At 36.7% G+C, this 14,628-nt stretch overlaps 1 protein-coding gene across 1 annotated transcript in view; it reads left to right on the forward strand.

Moving 5' to 3' along the window:
- ak5 (adenylate kinase 5) overlaps positions 1 to 14,628 on the forward strand; it is a 99,626-nt gene that overhangs the window by 44,303 nt on the left and 40,695 nt on the right. Inside the window, exon 6 of the mRNA XM_015383069.1 lies at positions 790 to 981. Within this exon, the coding sequence (XP_015238555.1) occupies positions 790 to 981 (192 nt within the window). The remainder of the gene's footprint in view (positions 1 to 789; positions 982 to 14,628) is intronic.

A 14,628-nucleotide genomic window follows, 5' to 3' on the forward strand; every position in this document is an offset into this window, starting at 1 on the left:
GCTGATACTGGCTGTAATAAAAACATGTATTTTCTAGAGCAGCTGCAGGTGATTTAAAAAAAATGAGCTTCAGTCCCTCACACAGGGATTTAAAATTAGGAAAATCAGCTAAGTTTATATCTTTGTCTTCTTTAACAATGAGCTCTTTATTTTTTCTAAGAAATTCATCTTAAACATGTTGGGGTTTGGTTGAGGTTTTGAGGACCCAAATACAGAGGCAATGCGGCAGAGGTGAGTTCTTGAAGATTTAATTTAGTACTGACAGGCAACTGAGCAGGAATCCAAAAATCCAACATAAAAAATAAAGAAAAAAACAGAACCATGGAGACGTCAGGAAAAGCAAGTATGAGGAGCCTGGAAAAGATGAACCACCACAGGAAGAGTATAAATGGGAGACTGAACAAAGACAGGACTAATGAGCTAATTGGGGGCAGGTGTGAACAGAGGATTCTAGAAAGGAGCTAGGGAAAAGGAGACCAACACAAGAGGGCAACAAAGGGCAACCTAAGAACTCAAATATATCCAGAAAACACCACAAAATATGAATTAATCCAATAAAACTAGAAAAACAAAGAAAAACATGGATTAAAGTGAAACTGCAAACTCAAAAGAAAGCTTAAACAAGAACCAAGACCGTGACTAAACATGTTAACTTTTTTGCCTGACTGTCTGTATCTGCAGCTGCTCTCTCTGCTAAATGATCTGAGCACTGTATGCATGAATGAAACCTTCTCCTAGCATTTGAGAACCGGCTGCTAACAGTTCCACACATCCCTTTTCTCTGTGCAGATCTGTACTCCAGACCTTGTCGTTTTCCTGGCCTGCACCAACAGCCGTCTGAAGGAGAGGCTGCAGAAGAGAGCTGAGCAACAGGGAAGACCCGATGATAATCCAAAGGCCATCGACCGTCGCCTGACCAACTTCAAACAGAACACGATTCCTCTGGTCAAGTACTTCCAGGAGAGGGGCCTGATTGTTACAGTAAGACTGCAGTTAAACATATCTTTGGATAACAGCAAAAACATTTTTAAAAGATTATGAAAATATGTTAATTTCCTTCCAAACACCTTCCTAATCATCTGCTGCATTTATTAGTCATTGCATTTTAAGCGCATTCTGTTCATGAGGCGGGGGGGTGAGGATTTGAACTTTCAGCTTTAGAAACCGTGGAACTGCAAAGTCCTTCTGACAATGTACTTTTTACGTTGTGTTCAAATTAACTTTATTCTGTGTTTTAAAAAAAGTAATAATGCTGGGAATCCTCTTTATAGCCTTTATCTACATTAAGTCAAACATAAAGTAAACATTTTAATCCGAGTCAGAAAATGAAGAACACATTTAAATTTCTTTTTAAGCTGCACAATGTGAGGAAAAGGCAATATCTGATTCCATGTATTTCTGAGAAGAGTAATTTTTGTTTTATTCCAAAATGTGCAAGTTGAAGATATGAAACAACCACACAGTGCTCTAAATGAAAGTTTCTGAGTTTTAAAAAGGTACACAGACTTATGTGCTGTAAAATCTCATCCATCTGCATTTGACCATTGGGAAGGGGACAAACCTGCAGCTAATATATATATAGTGGCTAAGCTTGTCTCAGCGAATGTTTTTAAAATATGTGTTGGTCAATAAGCTCTGTGTTTGAAGTAAACACAGAGCCTCTTAATCAGATAGGGTTAGACTAAAGGCAGTTCCATTTGGACTCATGTGTTGGCTGTCGTGGAAAAAAGCAAAGCAAAGAAGGCTGTGGCTCGCTTCAATAAACCCCAATGTGATCAATGTCTTGCCTTCTAGCAAGAGTCCTGTTCCTGAAATGAAACATGCAGTGTTTCCATCATTGGCTGCAGGTAAAAGTCTTATCTCTCAGTGCTTTAAGGGGGGCAATATGCGATGGTACTGCATAATACCAGTCCCAGTCTAATCCTTTCTAATTTTAGCCCTCAGGGTATCTCTGCTTTTTTTCATGGTGCAGAGCATATCAAAACTTATAAGTCAAGCAGTGTTGTGGTCAAGACCACCTCACCCGAGACCAAGTCAAGACCAAAACCGAGGGAAGTCGAGACCGAGTTAAGACCAAGACCAGCGCCAGTATGTGACAATAAAATATGAAACATGATCAAAATCACTAAAATTGATCTAAAACACCCACATTCACATAAAAACACCTTGATATTTAACACACAGAACTGGAATAAACATCTTTATTTAGTACTTCTGTGTAGTAATCACAGAATTTCAAACAATTAATCAAAGTCGATCAAAATAGTATTTTCTCTGCCTTTCATGAACAGTACATACATTTATGTTGTTTTAAATGTGATATTTCAAAACAATGTGCAAATGTGTAAAACTGAAAAAATGCCAATCATTTCTCTTGTTTCTCTCTCATATACAGATTAAAGCTATATTATATAACTTTTCTTAAATAAATCCATATCTGTCACCAAGTTGTAAAAATATGTTATGAGACAGAGAATTTGTTGAAAAAAATTAATTGATCTCCTTCACTTCCTCCCTGAGCTACTGCTGACATCTGCAGAAATACAAACCCCACTGAAATACGTGCACAAAAGCCTGGCTGACTTTTTCAGTTCTAAGACCCTGTTGCTGAATCAGATGGTTTGTGTTTGACCAAGCGGTGTATTTCTCTAGTTAGCACTGGGAACATGGAGAAAAGGCAGAAGTGCTCAATGTTTTCACAGCTTGTCGGTCTCATAACATACTGTCACAACATAATGTTTTAAATATATACGTAGCTTACCTTTCTTTGTGCTTTCTTTCAAGGTGTCGATAAAAGTTGGACGTAGTCCCTACCGTCTCTAATAGTGAAGCAATGCAGAACTTACATTGCGCTGTATACTTTTTTCTCAATGTTGCTTTACAAATATATTCTTTGTGATTTAATTAGTCGAATTTTATAACCGATGATTTTGCTGACATCTTATCCCGTTCTCAGACAACCAATTGTGACTGTCAATCAAAGTGCTGCAGCCCGCGCGCAGGTGAAAGGGGGTGGGCGTGACAGCGGTAAAAAAAAAACATGCATTTACCAATGAGACAGGTTATTGCTTGGATTTGAATCCAAGCATCCAATAAAAAGAAGAATCTTAAAGAAACTGATAATATTCTGATGATTAGCGTTATTTCCACAGTTGTGGTCTTGACCGGTCTTGAAATAAAATGCTGAGTCCCCGAGACCGAGACAAGACCGAGACCACATGCGGTCAATTCCGAGACGAGACCGAGATCATCAAAAAATGGTCTCGAAACCAAGACCGATCTCGAGTACTAAAACACTGAAGTCAAGGTCATATTTTTGTATATATAAAGCACATTTCCAACAGGAAAAGCTGCACAAAGTGCTTTAAAAACAAAATATATAGGTTTTAAAACAAATCTAGCATGAGACAAAAATGAAAAAAAAAAGATCAACCATATAAATAGAAATACAAGAATGACAGAAAGAAAGTTGCTACAAACAGCCACTGGAATAAAAAAAAAAAAAAAAAAAGAGCAACTATCTAAGAAACAACAGCATTTAGGTCATTGTGTACCAAAACATTAGTCTTCAAAGCTGATATAATATCTACAGTTTGTGTATTTTTATAGTCAAAAGGCACAGCAAAGGTTCTGTTTAGGCAGCATTAACTGAGCCATAGACCTTACGGTTTTTTTGGGAACATGATTACAGAGCAGTTGCGATAGATAAGAAGGGGCAAGAGCATGTAAAGAATCAATAACAAAAGTACAATTTTAATGAATTCTATAAGAAACTGGTGGCCAGTGAAGAGAGGCCATTACTGAGTCAATGTGCGTATTTCTTTTTGCACCAGTCAATTAACAAGCTGCAGCCTTTTGTACCAACTGGAGGTGTCGAATAGAGGACTGGTCCAAAAGTAAAGTACATGGAGATGCACTGATCCAATCAAAAAGCTCTAGGTCAAAGTCTAGCTGGAATGGGGTTACTGACATGGTGCGAAAACATTTTCTCTGGTTCTATGTTTTCATGTTGCTTTAATAGTGTTATGTATCTAGCTATAACATTTAGGGTTTAAAAACATGTCCAAACCTGTTGCATGACAAAAGCCAATCTAAAAAGCAGGTGCAAAGGGAATTGCTTGTGTTAAACTAATTGAAGCAGTGGGTGCAAAATATATATCAGCTGTCATGGGTCTGCTAATAAAACATGAGTCATTGTCTTCTACTGAAGAAACTGCAAACCTAGAATTTACACATTAAATATATGTTTTATTTATACACATTGTATTGTTTGCCTTAAAAGGAGTGACCTAATCAAACTCAAATCTCTGTTTTTCGACAAAATGTTTAATTCACAATGTATTCCACCCAAATTCAACCTTCATCATGCTGGTAGTGATGCCACTAATGAATGAGCCTCAGTAGAATATAAATGTCTGTATCTAATCTCTAGGCAAATTTAGACAACATTTGACTCATCTGATGCCAATCTGATAAAAACGTCATGGACATCAGTGGAACAACTGAGTATAAATGCCAGCTGGAAATTAGAAATCCATGTAATGGATTATCAGATGGGATTTTGGTAGAATAGGTCAGTATTGTCACTTTCTGAGGAGAAGGGAAACACAAAGAGGTTGCTGTATTTTAGTAACATAACCAAAAACATGCCTTATCCTCTCTCACACACAACCAGATGAATAACAGGAGGGACATGTGAGAAGGTCGCCTGAACTAGACACTTCTGGGATCCTCTTCACTGTTTGAGGTTTGGTATGGCAGCACATCGGCCCACTCTCAATATGTGCTGCTGACTGCCAGCCCAGTCTACTGGTGGGAGTCTTATCGATCTGTCTGAGTCTTAAGGCAACTGCTTCTTCCTCGGTGCTCAGGGAATGCCGAACAACTCCTCCAAGTTTGTTACTAAAGAAAAAAAAGGTCTTAGTTTGCACAGTCTGAGTGTGTGTTTGAAAAGTCTTATGTGAAGTGTTGTACACAAACCTCATTGGATGGATGCTGCACTAATTTTGAGTAAGTGACCCTTTCACTGCCACAACCAAAAAAAAAAAGTCAGACGTTCAATATGTTTGCCTGACAAAATGCTTAGATAAAAGGATGTAATGAAAATAGGCATGTTTACATGCACATAAGTATTCATGAGAAACAGATAATGGAATAGAAATGTCAGATTTGTCAGTCAGGAGACCCCCGATCAAATTCTGCTCATGGGGCAGCAGCATTTTGCTGCAAAGAATTTAAAGGAATATTAATTTCCTCATTTTGTATCAAAGGAACAGTAACAGCAGGAGTTTCTGTGCCTTTAGCTTATTTATAGACAGCAATAATGGCTCTCAGAAACTGGTGCAGGTCTATTTTGGGTGGGTAGAAGACTTTTACATTTTTGAAGTGCAATTTTTCTGCCGTTGCTTTTAGGCAATTTCACAGTTTTGTGTATATATAAGTGCTGCTGTTCTGAAATTGGAGCTTTAGATTGTATTTTAATTACCATAAGAATTAATTTTCTAAATTAATTGGAAACAAGTTTATTGGTTATGTTTGTTAATACAGAACATATACTTTGCTTACTTGGGTCTATGGTGCTGAAAGTAAATAATTTTTTAACACAAACATCCAGATTGGTTGTAATCCTGGGATCATGGATATGTGGGAATGGTTGACTTGGAGTTTTATTTTTTCCTGTTTGACTTTCCCAACTAGCCAGTCAGCGAATCAACAAGTGAACCCTAAAACCTTTTCCCAGGTCATATGGCACAACTGCAGTGAAAAAAAGGTTATATAGTAACTTGGACAATATAATGAGATGTAGTATATCAGAACTGTAAGACATTCAGGTCAGACCCAAGTAACAATACAGATTTTGGTATTAAATATCTTCCCTGAAGCTGCCTGAATACAAACACTTGTATCTTGTATCAATACAAGAATAACAAATTGTGATAAAACTATAGGATTGTTGTAATGCAAGTAGGATCAGATTAGAGAGCCTAAAGTTGAATGGGGATCAGTCTATGGCAGGAATTAAGAAAGGATTTAATTACATTGTTTAAAGTTATACAAACAGATTTCCACAAAACTTAAATAATTATTTTACTTGAACGTTTTGCAGACTAGCATGAAATGAATAGAGAAGTGATTGTTAGATGGCAGAATCTACTTTGAAATTTGAAGGATTCAGATATTTTCCTTTTAAAAACAAACCTATTTTTTAACACTCAATGATAGGACTGAAAAGATTAATATGATAAATCAATTATTGAAATAATCGTTGACTAATTTAGTAATCGATTTATCGTTAACTCGAGTATAGAGACTGTAAAACATACCTTTAGCTGACAAAGCAACCCACTTAGAGCAGTAATTATGAAAAAAATACATTAGCATTTTGCATTTAAGGTAAAAAAAAAAAAATGTTTTCATCTGTCAATATGCTCTATCCAGAACTCCTCAAGTGAAAAGTTTTAGTTTCATCTGGTTTAATTTCGTAAAAAAAAAATCTTCTTAAAGGAACCTTCGGCTATCTGATTATTATTCAGTTAATCGAAAAAAATAATCAACCGATTAATTGATTTGCAAAATAATTGTTAGTTGCAGCCCAACTCAACAACTTTCTGTTTCAGAATAATTTTTTCCCAGTCTCTTATTGCTTTGGGTTTTTTTAATAACACTTCAGTCACAGTATTTTCAATGTTAGCAGCCAGCAGTTTTCTGAACTCATCCTTTATGTTTCCTCCATGCTGCACCACTGTAATAACACTGTTTGACATGAAGCCATTCCATGCAGCAACCCTGCATTTCTCTGGACTTTGGAAGGAAGCTGAGCTGGTTTTAGTATTCATGAAAACTCCAACTGCTTTTCTGATTCTCATTATGCATGCACTGTATACAGTACTGAAAATATTTGTGTCACAGGAAGGTCTCGGGTAGCTGTGAAGTCTCTTTGTTTTATATTCAATCTCACATGTTTAGATTGGTAATGAAATTATGGAGGGGATAACTGAATGCATGCATGTAGTAGCATAGGCAGACAGCAAATATATTTTTAAATGGAGGTAAAAACAACAAGAATCTTGCTGTTTCTGTTTTAGTAAGGAAGGAAAAAAAGGGACGCATAGTAGGTGTTTGGATTAAAAAAGTTGGAGCTGTCTGTCTCTGTCATTGCATCGTTGGTTAGACGCCGCCTCTGCCTTGCCTACTGTCCTCGTTCAGAGGGCCCGGTTGTCCAATAGTTCTGCAGCCCTGCTTTTCCTAGACAGAACCACCTATAGAGCTAGTTTGCCATCAAATTCTCTACACTATTTAAGGATCAGCGATTCTATGTTCCTTTTGTGTTTTTGTCTCCTTGAACCCCAGTCGGCCACAGCAGGACGACACTGACACTCAGCCTGCTTCTGCTGGAGGTTTATTCCAGTTTAAAGAAAGTTTTTCTTCTATCACTGCATGCATGCTCTGTATGAGGATTTGCTGCAGAGACAACCATACAGTAGAATACAAGCAAATGTCTAATGTTTCCACAAGCTCATACAAGAGGAGTGAATCCCTCAAAGTCAATGAAGCAATACATTAAACTGCATTTCCTTGAATGGAAAACTTTTAACTACGGCTGAGACAATCGAATTAATCGATTATTAAAATAACCGTCAACTAATCTAGTAATCTATTAACCATTAATTGCAGTATAGAGACTCTAAAACATGGCATTAGCTGATAGAGAAACCCACTTAGAGCAGTTATAATAACCAAATTGTAAAAAAAATATATCTAACTATTTTGCATTTAAGATAAAAATTACTTTTTCTCTGTCAGTATGATCTATCCAGAATTCCATAAGTGGAAAAAGTTTTGGTTTTACCTGGTTTAATTCTGTAAAAATCTTCTTTAATGAACCTTTTGATATTGATATCAATCAATTAATTGAAAAAATAATTGGAAGAATAATCGATAAGCAAAATAATCCCTAGTTGCAGCTCTAGTATTAAGCGATCTGTCTGTCTATCATCAGTGTGTGAGTGAATGGGTAAATGGCTGAATCTAGTGTGAAGCGCAATGGAGTCCTCGGACCTGATAAAGCGCTANGGCTCCAGCCCAGGAGACCCACAGCGCTCTCTGCTGGAGACAGGTGGCAGATCTCCTGATCCCAACAGTACCCCAGATCTCAACAGAAAAAACAGGAAGGGATCCTCTGCGCCCTCTGGAGGGCAAGCCTCTGGATCCCAACAACAAGAGGAGTGAATCCCTCAAAGTCAATGAATCAATGCATTTAGCTGCAGTTCCTTGAATGGAAAACTTTTAACTACGGCTGAGACAATCGAATTAATCGATTATTAAAATAATCGTCAACTAATCTAGTAATCTATTAACCATTAATTGCAGTATAGAGACTCTAAAACATGGCATTAGCTGATAGAGAAACCCACTTAGAGCAGTTATAATAACCAAATTGTAAAAAAAATATATCTAACTATTTTGCATTTAAGATAAAAATTACTTTTTCTCTGTCAGTATGATCTATCCAGAATTCCATAAGTGGAAAAAGTTTTGGTTTTACCTGGTTTAATTCTGTAAAAATCTTCTTTAATGAACCTTTTGATATTGATATCAATCAATTAATTGAAAAAATAATTGGAAGAATAATCGATAAGCAAAATAATCCCTAGTTGCAGCTCTAGTATTAAGCGATCTGTCTGTCTATCATCAGTGTGTGAGTGAATGGGTAAATGGCTGAATCTAGTGTGAAGCGCAATGGAGTCCTCGGACCTGATAAAGCGCTATTGTAGTTCAGGCTATTTATCATTTGAATTTAGCCAATAACTCTGAGCCACATAAATAAAAATCAGTTTAAACAATTGCCTTCAGAATTATTTGAGATTCTTTCATCATAAGGAAGCCGAGAAGCTGTTCAAATAAGGTAAAGCTATAAAGCAACGTTAGAAGCTTTAAAAAATCTTGTGAGAAAGAAAAGGTATAAAACAAATGCAGACCGACCAAGTCATTGTTTTATAATAAATTAAATAAGAATCCCCGTCATACTAACAACTCACTTGATCTGGCCAGACAGACAAGGGCATCACAGAGGCAACCAAGAGCCTCATGCTTAGTGTATTGAAGTCGTAGGTCTTCAAAGAGGGCTTGTAAAAAGGGAAGTCGACAGATAAATCTGCAGTTGGCACTGTTATGACTAATCTATACATTTGTAGAGACAGACAAACTTTGTTAGTCAATGATAAAAAAAATCATACAGGGAAGGAGGCTCACCTTTGTACTGAGGGGAAAAAAACAGTAACTAGATGCAAGGTTAAAAAACTAGTAGCTTTAGCAGCGGCAAAGGGGTTTTACAATGTATTGACTCAGGAGGTCAAAACTGTCAGATTTTTCTATTACTTTTTTCTTGTAAATAAAAAAAGTACATATTCCCTAAACATAGGCACTGAAGCATGATTTTGTTTTGTATATGTAATAGTTGATTCTTGCTCTATTCACACAGTCCTCTAGCAGCATCTATTTATTGTATTTTTCTATTTCTGTTTTTGTTTTGGTATTATAGTGTGCATGGTCTCTACCAATTGTTGTTTGACATATTTGTGCAGACACACGTTGAGTGTGACCAGTTTTCTACCCCAATGAAAGCCTGTGACTCCAGCACTATGATTTGAAGGTTTGGAGACCTTATCGATGGCTTAGCCCCCCTGTTGATAGCCTCCGCCACTTTCATTCAGTCCCAGCTAGCGTTGAAAAAGCAGCGTCACCTGTCTGCACACTCCTTATCTGTCTTTCTTCAATCTTACCAACAATCATATTCTTCTATTCCTTTCAGAAACTCACCCGGGTGGCATGTGTTTAAAGGTCGAAGTAAAGATTTTTCCCATGATTTTCATACCCGAAGAAAAAAATCCCATGTGTTATTTATTGCAGGAAAATTTGTAAAAGAAGTAAACATGCATTGATTTTGCATATTTACAGATAAGAAATTAGCTCCGCCAAGAGGCAAAATAAAAGTGCATGATTTCACATTTCATCTTGTTTTATATGACATAATAGACAGATTGAACTGAATTGGTAATGTATCTCCTGCTGTTATTTTATGAACATCTTTGCAAAACATTTATCTGGTTCCCAAAGGAGTCCACTTATTTAAGACACTAAATCAATTAGGGCTGCATCCCATTGATAATGAAACAGATTATTTTTAATCTATCAAAAGTAAGCTCTTTTCTGGCCTTTTATTCTTGCTGCTCTACAAGAAGATATGTCTTATTTACGTCTTAAGTTTCAAAATTTTTATTTTTCATGCAATAAAAACATAAAAAGTATAACTTTACACTTCTAGATGCCCTTCAAATTTTGTTTAGGGTAATGAAAGTTCTCATTCTTTCTATTAATAGACAGTTCATATTAAAATGTCTAAATTATTATTTTGACATTTAGAGTATTTCTGGTACTTTAAGCATAATAACTGAATTAACAGAGGTTTTAAGTGATTACTTCCCAAATCACAAGCTTAAGCTAATGAAGCTGTTGCAGAACTGGAGAGCTCCTTCAGGACAGACTGCTGCACCATAAATGCACCAGAGAGCGTTATCACAGATCCTTCCTCCCAGCAGCTGAAAGACTCTATAACCAGCACTGTTCCCAACAACCACAATAAATTGTTACATTCATGTTGATTTTGTACAGTTTCTACCTTAGTCAGTTAAATAACATGTTGTAATTTTTGCACAGCTCTGATGTTGCTGCTATTTTCAAATATTCTTTACTGTAAAAATGTCTATAACTGTATATTGGTTATTTATTCTTTAGGTGCACAGTATTTATTTTGTTAAAAAACTTTACAGTACAGTATTTCATTTATTTATTTTTCAACTCTTCACTATTATGTTATTCTTATTTATTTATATAATCCTTTAGGTGCTGTAAACACAAACATTTCCCCATATGGGGATAATAAAGGGATTTTCTATTCTATTCTCTATTCTATTTAAAACCTTCATAGTGAAGTATCAAGTGATGTCCCAACAAAGACTGCAAGTGTCAAGTCCAGGTCATATGGTGTAAATTTAAAGTCATTACCATGTCATAATAGATTATCCCGGACATACGTTATGCAGAAAACTACTTAAAAAGTGAGTTTTTCCCAAAGTGTACCTTTGTAACTGTTTCTTTCTTGTAGTCGTGCTATAGACTAGCAACTTTTTTAGTGTTCCCTATATTTTGCTTGTTTGCTGCTCTAACTTTAATAAGAGCATCAAGTCAACTATGAGTTTTTCTTTATTTAAACAAGTCAAATCTGTGACTGGAGTCAAAAAGTCAAGGTTAATCTTTACTCGTGTCAACTTCAATCAAGAGCCAGCAGTTTATTATTCAAATAATTTCTGAGAAACATTTTTTTTTTTATAATGAGGAAGCAAAAGTGACGGTGTTCCTTTTGGTTCTGGCTAACACAATAACAATGGATTAGAGGTTTCACAGAAACCTCTTCAGAATTAAAAAGTGTGTGTTTTGTTGTGAGTTTATGATCCTTTAACCTGATCTTTCTCTAGCTGCACAGCATTCACAGAGTGATTTCACAAACCATCCATGTTAATTATTAATGGCTGGTGGAACATGGGGAAAAAAAGGATAAAGTAACTGTTTGTAAAACTTTCAGTCAAAGCCAAATCTTATTTTGTGAGAGTGAGGCGTAGCGGCAGGAAAGAAGAACCAGGAGTAATATTCAAGGTCTTTCGCATGAAAAAAAAAACAGGAAATATAATATTAAAATGAGAATATGTTTTAAGCTGAAAACCACAAGGTCTGTTATATCAGTGAGACGACTGGTTTCACTGTTTAACACAGAGCTGAAGAGGCAGTTAATTAATACCTGATACGGTGGGACAGTTTCCTAACTTTATTTTAACCCATTCTGCTTTTCTCTTCAAATTAAAATGTTGTCAGGACTATTTTTTTGTTTGCTATTTTTCCAACACTGAAATGTTATCAAATTGTAATGTTTGTAGGCTAAATGATTTAGTATAATACAGTTTGTTTAAAGGCATGCATACCTATTAAACAGCATTGGTTTTGGGCACAGTTTTGTCTGATACCCCTAAATGAAATCCAATGTTAACAATTATCTTTAGTAATTGAATAGATTGTGTTTGATTTAATCAGTGTTAATCTATCTGTTTAGTAACGGCCTCAGAGGTTTATAAGGGAACATTGGTGAACAATCAGCATCATGGAAACTAAGGAACACGGCTGATAGAATGCTTACAATTTCAAATCAAGTTTTGGTCTTTATATGGTATATTCTGATATCTCGCAGGCCAACATTTAACCTATGATGACAAGTAGGACCATTATTGGAAGGAGAGTATTCATTGGAGTAACAACCATGGTAACAGTGGGGTAGCTGCAGAGTTTCACAGATAGGAGAATCCATCAGTAGGACAACCACTTTTAACCCCTTTAAAACCCAAGGAGGGGGACAAAAGGATGACTTTAGACACAAAAGCAGGATTTAAACAAATGTGTAGTAAATTATCAAAATAATGCCCAGAATATGTGGACAGCTCTACAAAACATAAATGTATACAGTTTACTAGAAATAATAAAAAAAAAAAAATATATATATATATATTGTATCTAAAATAATCGACTGTTTCTCTGATGCTGTCTGTTTCTGTAGAGACACCTTTAGTAAAATCCCTTTCCTCTCCCTGTAGAGCCACAAGTATAAAGACATCTGCAGTCCTGGTGATTTGAACATTTTGAGACCTTATCGATGGCATGAACCAGCTGTAAATTGCTGTTGCCACTTTCTTTCAGGCCGTCAGCCACAGAAAATGTGGAACAAACAACACCACTTCTCTGCACTCTCAGTGTCTGTCTGGCTCGTTAAATCTTCCCCCCAATCATTTTTTTATGCCTCAGAAAACAAAAGGCTGTGAAGAAAAGAAGTGCACTTAAGTAACAATTATGATCATAGCAATTATCATCAGAGTCAACAATGAGCAATGCTCAAATCTGTAAGGCCTTTTTAAACTATAGGAATATATTTTTGAATATGTGAAGATTTAATGATGTGGTTTTTACTTTCTTCCACTAAGATTTCACATTCAAGAAATAGTTTGTCTCTGCATATGGCGAGCTAGATAAATGAGCAATAATGATCCTTTAAAAAGAGTGAATTCTACTTTGATTATTTTTCTTGCTATTTTTCACCTCTCGCTCATCAGTGAAAGTGGGCATGTTGTTTACTGGGTGGGTGTTGCAGGTGGTTCCTGGTGGGGGAGGCTGGTAACAGCTCACTCAGATCAATCTTGACCACTTATGTCCAGGACAGGGAGGGTATGCTGCTCAGCAGAATTCCATGTTTTGAAGGAATCATTTGGACAGATGCCACACACGATGCCACTGTGGAAATGAAACTGGAGGAAGTGAAACTGTGACTCATAACTTTAAGGTATAATGGAGGAATTTTGCAAATTTTTTAAAAGATTTAAGCCTGTACCTGCTCCCATGAAGGAACTTATTGAATGTGTGTGAGAGCATGCATGAGTCAATTTCTCCTCGAGGAGGTGTGGGTACCCAATGATAAGAGCGTCGCTCGGATCCCTGGAGCCCATGTCCGATTTCACTTCGGGGTGGCTGGCTGCCGGCATGGCTGGGGACTTCCTTGGGGCCGTCTTTCCTCCTTCCTTGGTGGAAGTCGGATTTCCAGGGTTGGCCCCTCCTTGGTGCCTTCGCTCTTGGGGTCCCTTTGGGCATCTGAGGCTTTGGGTCTCCCGGCGCTGGACTCGGTGCTCTGGGGGGGCACCACTATTGAGCATTTTTTCCTTTGGATAAACTTTACATGCACTTTCACAAACTATTACAGATGCTTGGTTCCAGGTACTTAGAGATTCACTTCCATACAGAAAGCCCATATTCTTATCTTCAGGTAACACAGAGTACATGTTAGATTAAATAATACTACATATACTTCAGCGATAGTATGTAGGTGTTACTTTGTTGTATGTCTTGTACCATGTCCATTGGTTGTGCTGTTCTTTTTACATCTCTTTGCAGGTGATGAAGCAGACTGAAAATGTTTATCATTATCTCCCTTTTATCTCCTCTTTCTTTCGTCTTTTCTCCTTTTTTCTGTTTTCCCTTTCCTGTACTACTTACATTGCAGTGTCCATATAATCTGCAATACTCCCAGCATGAATTATAATAAAGCAATTTATATGCATAAATCAAGTGGAACACTGTGGCGATAGCCCTACTGCTCCACTCGTGAAAGTAAAATCTGTTGGGCTCTTTTTGGCATCAAGACAATTATTCTTATTGCCACATCGCCAGACAGGACAATGTTGAGAAAAAAGAAAGCGTTGCTCGGATGGATCTCATCTCATCTCAGGTTTCCCCACCAATAAGACCACTGGAACATTAAAGAAATCATTACCTGCTTTTTTGTGTGTGTGCTAGAGTGAAAATTTTGCAAACAATTTAAACTTTGAGACCGAGGCATCATTGGGAAGCCCAATCTGGATTTTCAGTGTACGCTATCTTGTACAAGAATCTCCCCAAAACACTCTGGTCTTGTTTCTCTGGTCTAAGGCCTTTCTTCTTACAACCCTTGGACATTTTCAAAAAAAAAAACGCAATGAG

The sequence above is a fragment of the Cyprinodon variegatus genome, unplaced genomic scaffold (assembly GCF_000732505.1).
Source record: "Cyprinodon variegatus isolate N-32 unplaced genomic scaffold, C_variegatus-1.0 Scaffold275, whole genome shotgun sequence".
Taxonomy (NCBI): Eukaryota; Metazoa; Chordata; class Actinopteri; order Cyprinodontiformes; family Cyprinodontidae; genus Cyprinodon; species Cyprinodon variegatus.